The 9944-nt window shown below is 33.8% G+C and overlaps 2 protein-coding genes across 2 annotated transcripts; one reads left to right on the top strand and one right to left on the bottom strand.

Annotated features, from left to right (window-relative positions):
* The first annotated feature begins 1406 nt into the window (after positions 1-1406).
* LOC131636015 (serine/threonine-protein kinase STY13-like) lies at positions 1407-6950 on the top strand. Its single transcript, XM_058906663.1, has 6 exons — positions 1407-1919; positions 2245-2366; positions 4692-4888; positions 4989-5163; positions 6159-6293; positions 6416-6950. Exons 1-6 carry the CDS (start codon positions 1583-1585, stop codon positions 6620-6622), a joined length of 1173 nt encoding a protein of 390 aa, XP_058762646.1. The 5' UTR covers positions 1407-1582; the 3' UTR covers positions 6623-6950.
* Positions 6951-7141: 191 nt separating this feature from the next.
* LOC131636024 (bidirectional sugar transporter SWEET5-like) lies at positions 7142-8911 on the bottom strand. The gene is made up of 6 exons (XM_058906673.1): positions 8869-8911; positions 8703-8739; positions 8388-8604; positions 7991-8152; positions 7768-7887; positions 7142-7631 (listed from the first exon to the last, which is right to left on the bottom strand). Exons 1-6 carry the CDS (start codon positions 8909-8911, stop codon positions 7518-7520), a joined length of 693 nt encoding a protein of 230 aa, XP_058762656.1. The 3' UTR covers positions 7142-7517.
* Between the last annotated feature and the right edge of the window lie 1033 nt (positions 8912-9944).

Below are 9944 nucleotides of genomic sequence, written 5' to 3'. Positions count from 1 at the left end.
CGATGAGGTTCCAGTCCAAAAACATGCCCGTCATGGATTAGTGGCTCAGAGCGCTTAACAACGTCACATATAATTAGACAACCCCTCACGTAAGGCGCTAGATCACACAAGGACAACTCTAACCGCCCTACTATATAAAGTTCAACATACGTCATTTTATATATTCTTTCATTCACACACTCAAACTATTTTCTCATTTATCCACTGACTTTGACGTTGTAGTGTTAATCTTACAAGTCCATCTCTGTTCCACTATCTCACTTGGTGCATCAGAACTCAAGTCCATATGATGTCTACATTTTTTTGTTTGGTTTTAGTAATTAACAAAAACATAAAATTGTTTTTTTATAAACAATTTGGATGAAGGATTCAAATTTTAAAATATAATAAAATTGTTAATATAATGGTTATGAAGTTTTATTTAGGGGTGGCTAAACGGGCTCGGCCCGCGGGCAAAGCCTGTTTTGCCCGCATTTTTTTGTGGGGCAAGACAAGGTTTTAGGCCCACTGTCTTTAATGTGCTCGTCCTGCCCCGCCCCATTTTTTGCGGGCTTTTGCGGGCATGCGTTTTTTCATACACTTTTACTATTTTTAGGCCTAAAAGGTACAACGCCCGCAGACTTTTCCCGCCCTCATTTTTTTCAGGACGGATTAAGGTTTTAGACCCGCACTCTTAAATATGCCTGTCCCGCCCCGCCAAATTTTTTTGCTGACTTTTACATGACGGACCTAAACATGATGGACATACCCGTTTTCCACCCTTAATTTTATTACTATAGATTCCATATGCATTACCCTAGATTTCTTAACAATTATGTATAAGCTACAATAACAATATGAACCGGTAAAGTAAATCTACCTTAACTCTCATTAATCTCCCATTAGATACTAATCCGAGATACTACCAAATACCAATCTTATTTAAGTTGACCGTCATACAAATATTTTTCAAAACAAATTACTCAAAATATAAAATTTGATTTTCCCCTACTAGTATTCCAGCGGCACACGTAACAATACAAAAGTATGTTAAACATTTAATACAACTTTAGTCACAATCAAACTATTTACAACTACTAAAATAATCACCAATAATACATCAATAAAATCACTTTATCAAAAATATTTAGTCAAACACTTAAATAAATAAAACTTAATATCCACAAATTACAAAACACAAATTCAAAATAAAATAATACATAACTTTAATTTTTCACCAAGTTTTCAAAAGAAATTATTCCATCAAAAAATTCAGTCAAACACTTAATTAAGAAAAATTAATATATCTATAAATTACAAAATACAAATTAAAAATAAAATAATATATAACTTTGGTAAAAAAAAAATAGAAGTTGAAAATATTTTATATTAAAAAAATAGAAGAAAAGTGGAGAAGAAGAGAGTGAAGTGGGTCAGAGGCACACGTTTTGAGCAGGCAAATCCATGTGCCCACATGGATAGAGAGAAATAGAGAAGAAGAAGATGATGAATCAATAAAAACCTCAAACCCTAAAAAATTCATTTTTTTTTTTAATTTCAATTTCAATTTTGATCAATCAATCAAATATCCATAGATTGCAAGATGAAGGAAAGCAGTGATGGATTTGTTAGAGCGGATCAGATTGATCTGAAAAGCATAGATGAACAGCTTGAGAGACATCTCAACAAAGTGTTGACTATTGACAAGAAAAAGCGCGTTGAAGATGAAGATTCTACTGCTTCTAATGTTTTTGATCATGCTCGAGTTCATACCAGCAGCGCTGGTACTTCTCCTAAGGCTGCTAAGTTCAAAACGAACTTCAAGAAGCAGAAGCAGGATTGGGAAATTGAGCCTTCTAAGCTTATTATCAAAAGTGTTATTGCTCGGGGGACTTTTGGGACGGTGCATCGTGGTGTCTATGATACTCAAGATGTTGCTGGTTTGTTCTTATCCTTCTTCTTTTTTTAATTTTAATTTTAATTTTTGATTTAGGTTTTAGATGAATTTTAGTACGCATCAGATTCAGATGCTTAATTCTATCAATTTTTTATAAAAAACAAATTTTCTCCAGAAAAGAGTTGACTTTATAAATAATTTTGTGAGGTTGAATAATTTTTGGGGATATTATCAAATTTGGGGGTGGATGTAGTAAAAATTGTTGTTTTTTGTTTTGTTGGTTGTTGTTTTGATTGAAGTTGAGTTAGGGATTTCGTTTTCTGCATTTTACTGATAATGGGTTGTAATGACTAACTTGATGATCACAGTTAAATTGCTTGACTGGGGTGAAGAAGGCCAAAGGACAGAAGCTGAGGTTTCTTCACTAAGGGCGGCGTTTATACAGGAAGTTGCTGTTTGGCATAAACTTGATCATCCCAATGTTACAAAGGTTGATATCATTTTATTTGACTTCAGCCTCTTTTCTTATGTTTGTATTGTTTGTGTATATGATGCGATTGTGGTTTCAATGTTGCATGTGCTGATGTTATTTGCTTGGTATTTTCTTTTATTTGGAATGCGATCTATCGATTTTTTTTCCTTTATTGGAATCATTTTCCTGAAAAATGCAATTCAGTCCTCCTTTATAAGTATGCCTTTGCATATTATATCTATTGAGTTCATGCAGCATATTTGCTTTCCATTGTAGACTCTTTATTTATGTTGAGCATACTTTCATATGGTCGTTTTTCAAATTGAGATTCTTGTCGTGGATCAGAGGATCTAATGTTTGAATTGTGAATCTAATGTTAGTTATTATGAATTGTTTGATACATGATCAATCTAATTACGGTATTTTGAAGTATAAAATAAACTAGTTTGTTAAAAGAAGCAAATAACACAATTTCATTTATCTTATACTACAAAAAAAGTGATAGCAAAACACTGTAGAGCATATTTGACTTGGGTTATTTGGAGTATTGCCTTTTGGTTGATTCTGTCTTTTTCTGAACAAAAAGCGAGAAAAAACCCTAACAAGTCTTTCAGAAACTGGATTGCACGACCCTGCATGTTTCAAGGCTGCATCTGAAGCAAAATTTAAATTGTATAATTTAGGGGCATGTTGCTATTCATTCAAATGAATCTAGATTTTATGTTGTAATTTATTTCCAAATAGATGCGCATATCGATTTACATTGATTTGGTCCAATTTAGTTTCAAATCAAGAGAGGACTCACATTTATTTTGAGATACTGATAACTATTAACCACTCGGAGTCGTGAATAGTGGTAGACCAAAAATCCTCCATATTAACATACTGCTGTGGCCTATAGAGCCGCCATGTAAAACATCCACAAATTGCCAATGGTGGTTGTCAAAAAAACCCATTATGCCATTCCGCCACGGCCTCTCTATTTAATAAAACTGTAACCTAGTTTTCAAAAAAACAACAACAACAACACTGTAACCCATGTCCCAGTGATTAGGTCATTTGATAATAATTCTTTTATACTCGAGGATGCTTGTAACTTTTAGGAGTTTTCTTGTTAACTGCGGCATCACTTCCTTGCAACTTCCCTTCTATGCTCTTCCTTCATTTACATTCAGCTTGGTTTTTCTTGCTAGTTTGGAAGGTGTTTCTTTGATTGTTGTTGAGGGCCCTTTATATTTTATTAATTTATAAAAAACTCTATATAAATTATTTAAAGAGCATGAAGTATGCAGGTTTCACAATGTAATGGTATTCCATAATATTTTATTTGCAAAAGATAAGAAATTCTTATATTTTGTGGAAATTAAAAAATGTTAATCATATTTTGTTGAATTTTATTCACAACAAGAGCTTAACTGTCCTAGGTATGCCTTTCTCTCTTATTTTTACTGATTACCTGTTGTTAATCTAATTAAGTTGGGATATGGAACTCTGAAGTAGCTTTGATGATAAGGGGCGATACGGAAATGAGATTGTTGGAATATGTAATTTGCAATGGTAGCTTGGATGTATATTTACATATTTGGAGTTTTACTTCTTTCGTATTATTCTGAAAGTGGTATTGAGGAGATATGTGTTGAAAATAGCATACCCATCATAAAGTTGGCTATAGGATAATTAACTTGACTACATCCTTTCCTTAACAGTATAGAGCTTAAATCATGTATCGTTAATAAATGTAGATACTCTATTGATCTAAGAATGAATACCAATTTCATCATATAAAAAAGAGTCAGTTTTGATATGATTATCATTCTATGTATACATAGTTGCAACTCCAGAGTGCTTTAAACTGGAACTAGTCTTTCACATCAGAGGATAAAAATGGATGTGAATAGACATTTTCTAATTGGTTCAGCATCCTTTATACTGTTGAACAAGGCTTGTAAATAAATAAACCAGCCTGCTGGCATGTTTTGAATTTTCCTAATCATGAAAGCTTCTATAATTTATGGTGAATCTGTTCTTTGAAAAATTTATGTTCTTACCATGTTCTCCTGTTCAATGCATGTTTTGCATATTCTTAGCGTCAAATTCCTTCCATTTGGTATGCTGCATGTTCTTCTCTTTGTAGTTTCCTTTTCTGCAACTAAAGATGCATGCAGGTGTAGAGAACAAGTATAATCATAACGCCTCTAAAGGCCCCCATTGCTCTTTTTCTTCCCGACATATTCTATTTCCTGCTCTATGATATCTTGTGATATTTGGTAGATATTTTTTTACTTTCTCTCATTTCAATTGGTATTATGCACTTCTCTGAAAGTATCTTGTTTTCATGTTTAGTTCATAGGAGCCACAATGGGATCTGCAGAATTGCAGATACAAACCGATACTGGTCTAATTGGCATGCCAAGCAATGTCTGCTGTGTTGTTGTGGAGTATCTTGCTGGAGGTACTCTGAAATCATACCTGATAAAAAACAGGAGGAGGAAATTAGCTTTTAAGGTTGTCATCCAGCTGGCGCTTGATTTAGCAAGAGGGTATTTATTTATTTTGATTGACGTTTAGTAGATTGGGAAAAAAATAATGCGCATAATTTGTCTATATAACTACTCAACTTGAACTCACTTGGTTTTACAGGCTTAGTTATCTTCACTCTCAGAAGATTGTCCACAGAGATGTGAAGACAGAGAACATGCTGCTGGATAAGACTCGCACAGTGAAAATTGCTGATTTTGGTGTTGCACGAGTTGAGGCATCAAATCCTAATGATATGACTGGGGAGACTGGAACTCTTGGTTATATGGCTCCTGAGGTGTGTAGTCAGTACCTGTAAATTCCTGATAACTTTTTAAATGATTGTGCTAACTTGTACAATAGAGTGAAAAACTTAGTACAAAGGCACACAATGTCTAAATAGGAAAGGATCCTCTCGTTAAAATTCGAAATGGCCTTGTTATGTGAAACCCTGTGTATCTCTCTTCATAGATTAAAATAAGACTCTGTTAGGAGGCTTTGGTAGTGCTATGTGATAGAGACTTGGGCATTATGGGATACTTTGTGGTGTATTTAAGTGGCTTGTTTCTTCTCCCTTTGATAGCTAGCTTTTAAGAGAGGGTTCTCCAAGTGCTTAGATACTTACCAACTGGAATCAGAACTGATTTCTGGTGGCTCAGAACCGGAAAGGTCTAGTAAAGTACCATAGAGTGCCAGCCGCCAGGACATCAGTTCTCAGGGGCGGTGCTATGAAAGAGACTTGGCCATTATTGAATGCTCAAGTTATGATGCTCGGTGGTCTATTTAAGTGATTTGCTTCTTATCCCTTGATAGGGTTCCCTAAGTGCTTAAATACTTATCAGACCATGAATGTGTGAATGTATGAAGAAAGAGATATGTACAAATTTTTCACCGGACTTTTTTTGTCTCAAAATCTAATGGTAGGACTGTCTGATGGGGGAATGGGCATCTCTAGCCTCAATTTCATCCAAATGCGGCCAAGTGTCTCTATTCTCCAATGTCGTTCTAAGAGTTTTCAATGAGAATAAATGATTACCTTAATATGGCTGCAAATAGTGTGTGAACTACAAATAAGAAGAAAAAGATGAGATAAACAATATTAAGTTGTTCAACTAGAAAGCTGTTGTATAGGTTCCAATGGGGTTGGCTGATCATTTTTCTCCCAACTCCATTGGAAGATAATATTAAGTTCAACTAAAATATTAAGTTGTTCAACTAAAATATTAAGTTGTTCAACTAATAAGATGTGAAACTACTAATCATTTTTCTCCCAATGGGGTTGGCTGATTACAGGTTTTAAATGGAAACCCATACAACAGGAAATGTGATGTGTACAGTTTTGGAATCTGTTTATGGGAGACATATTGTTGTGACATGCCATATCCCGACCTTAGTTTCTCAGAAATTACTTCAGCTGTTGTTCGCCAGGTATACTTGCTACTCTGTTTTGATTTATTGTCTCATTCAAAGCAATCCATTATTGTTACCATGGTATATGCAGTGGCTGTGAATCCATTACAATAACATTATTATTTTCTGTTGGAATTTAGAATTTGAGACCAGAAATGCCAAGATGCTGCCCAAGTTCTCTTGCAAATGTAATGAGGAAATGCTGGGATGCCAGTCCTGATAAGCGGCCAGAGATGGAGGAGGTTGTCTCCATGCTGGAGGCCATCGACACATCCAAAGGTGGGGGCATGATCCCCGGTGATCAGCAGCAGGGTTGTTTATGCTTCCGTAAGCATAGAGGGCCATGAAGTTCTATTCTTTTTAGTCGACAACAAACCATTTGGTTTTAGTGGTTTTTCACTATTTGAAGAATCAAATTTGTATCTATGGTGAGAATACAGAAATTGGATACTGTAATGAGATGAGAAAAATACACAGTAGCAGGTATAGGTTGAAGGAGCTGGTACCTCTGATTTTCTTTTACTCTTACCTTTTTCTCCACCTTGGTTTGAGTTTTGTGGGTAGGGGTATTAATTTCAGCCTATGTTTCCTCCTACCTGAATCTACATTATACTTATATATTACATTATACTGTTGCAAACTTGCAATCATATTTATGTGATTAAATTGGATCAATTGGCTTGGTATTCTATTCTCTATATTCAAAAAGGTCAATATTCATGCTTGGTTGTTCTTGTTTATAAAAAAAGACTATCATAACGAAGCCAAAGTGCCAAACCGAATAATTAGGTCTTTTAAATATGTGATTAGAAGTTTGATCCTCAATCCAAACTTCTCGAATTTGACTATCTGTTATCTTCCAAAATCCATACATTATATGTTGTCAAGGCTATGAACCTTTTGTTTTTCAATGAAACATTGAACTATGATTCATTTATGATACGTAAATATCGATTTTCCCTGTCATTTGCTTTGATTATAACTCTCCTGTAATAAATCTATGCAAAACTCAAATGAGCATATACACCATTTATGCCCACAACAATCACTATAATGAACTCAAGTAATTCTATTCTACAATAGATCAATGCTAATGTGCTATGATTTCAACAAAATGAAATAAGTTGTTATTAAAAAACAAAAAGGGAAAAGGGAAAAATCCCACGAGTCCTCTGGCATGTATTGAAATGAACAACTTTTTCCTTTGAACTTGTTCTGTCTTTCTTTCAACCCAAGCCAATATCATACCATGTTGATATTAGACGGCGCGTCTTCGTCCCACTTCGTTGATCGATAGTAAATTCCATAAAGAACGAGCTGAGCAAATCCAGAAATTGCTCCCAAGCCGTTGGGAACCTATGCATTCAAACATTTTATTCTCTTAGAAGGTATCATCAGCTTAATCCCAAAGCTTAATCAAAGGACTAACCATTTCAAACAAAATATGAAGTTAAGCAGAATATAGATCCTTAGAACAAGATAGATAGATTACCACTATGAATGGATCCCATTTAAGAAGTGCATAAGTTGTCCAAACAAGTCCATTGAGGAAGTTGGCAAGTGAAAGTAAGAATGGCATATACTTCACACTCTTTGTTCTAATGACTTGTCTCTGTACTTTTTTCAACATGTAAAGAAACAAATTTTAAGTATATAAAAAGGGGCAACAGTAGCTGCTATTATGCAAACCAAAAACACTGAATAATCAAACGTACCATGACAGTTAAGGGTGAAAAGTACATAAGGATGTTGAAGATTATGCATATAAATCCAACCACCAACCTTCTTTCCTTTTGGCTGTCCATAAAATACATGACGATAAATATCACCAACAAAAGGAAGACAGTTTCCGCAAGAATGGCCAACGAGATCTTCTTCTGAAATTCGTTAAATTCATCCAATCCATCAACCAGTTAGGTCAACGTTATAAAATCGATAATATGAATTATTAAGTTAAAGAACTACTAATATTAAAAAAAAAACGAATATGACATCGTATCTAACTTTTGGTCAAATGTAAGTTCACGGGTTCAACTTTCAACCATTTGAACCGTCTAATTAGGTTCAAATTGATTTTTAAAATAATGAAAAGAAGAAAGATGTGTTTCTTACACGTTTACTGGCGTTTGAGTATATGAAGAAAATGGAAGTGTAGATAATCTCAAGGAAGAAACCAAAGCCATTAATTGTGATGACAAGAGTGTTGCTTTCACTTATGAAGGGCATTCCATAGAATGACCACATTGCACAATTGAGTATTGTTACCACATATGGATCTGGCTTGAAATCTTGCACTGATTTTGCTTTCCATATTTTAATAAATGTAGGTCTGCATATATATTACAAATACATATTTACCATTAATTATCAGTGCTAAAATCCAACCAAAAAATACAAGATTGAAGAGAAAAAGTTAGAGAAATTTACAAGGGAGACATGAATAAACAAAATGAGATGACATTTCCTGCAAATAAATGAACAATGTTATCAAAAAATAAATAATGGTAATGTATAAATTTTTTACATGAAAAATTACATGCTTATATTTTAAAGCTTGTATTAAAATAATATAGAGGTCCCTTTGTGCACCAACCGATTATTCCAATGGCAGTCCTTATTGCATCAGTGTTAGCCATGGCTACAGCATGCAAAGAAGAAACTGAAGATAGAAGAAGATTAAAACAATTTACTAGTGTAAATGAAAATTGTTTACTAGATAATTTTGTCTAATGTTTGTAGTTTAAACAATATTAATAGTGTAAATGAAAATTGATATAAATAGGAGACACTTATCTAAGTTTGGGTGAAGTTACAGTTGTTGACCGCAACAAGTGTGAAGTGGTGACTGGTGAACCTGTATTGTAGCTACAAGAAACTTTTCTTTCTTCGGAATTCACTCACTGTCTAGCCATGTAACTAACACCATTGGTTGCTAAAAATAGAATTCATATGATGTTTTGAGTTTTTTCAATGATACATTTATGTACTATGTACTTTTTGTTGAAACTTTAGGATTTAGACCAGAAAAAGACTTGAAAATAGAAAAAAAGAGAGTACCAATCTATTAGTTTTATTATTTATTAAACAAGTATCCAAAGTTTTGAGGTTGACATATCATCATTTTACATGTCACATAATCTTTTTTTTTTTATAATCCATAATCTTAATTCTAATGTAATTTTCTGTTTCTTTTTCTTTTTTAGCATTCAATGTAATTTTCTAATATATTATACAATTCTCTCAATTCCAAACATAATAGGCATTTCAACCATTACTCTACACCTTTTTACCTATTCAAATGTAGATGTTATCCATTCTCCTAACATGTGCAACACTTCTCTCGAAGATTCATAAACAAACTTATCCATGAATCTAATATTTACAATACCCTCTAATCTTATCCGGACCAAAATGTCTCCATAGTAAGTTGACAACCGATAAGATGACAATGTCATGTAGTGCTTTGTTTTTGGGAGTTCCTTCTTGGCATGGAGGGGGTGGAGAAGGGTGGTACGTGCAAAACACTTTGACATCTAAGTTAGTGAATAAATAAGACAAAAAATAGTGATTTTATGTATCTTGATTTTTTCGTCTATGATCCTTCATATAAGGGCCTTATTAGTGTTTATGATGGCTTTCGTCCCTCAGCTTCAATCATAGTCGTCTAGA

The sequence above is a fragment of the Vicia villosa genome, linkage group LG1, assembly GCF_029867415.1.
Source record: "Vicia villosa cultivar HV-30 ecotype Madison, WI linkage group LG1, Vvil1.0, whole genome shotgun sequence".
Classification (NCBI taxonomy): domain Eukaryota; kingdom Viridiplantae; phylum Streptophyta; class Magnoliopsida; order Fabales; family Fabaceae; genus Vicia; species Vicia villosa.
This window is presented reverse-complemented; position numbering and strand designations above follow the sequence as displayed.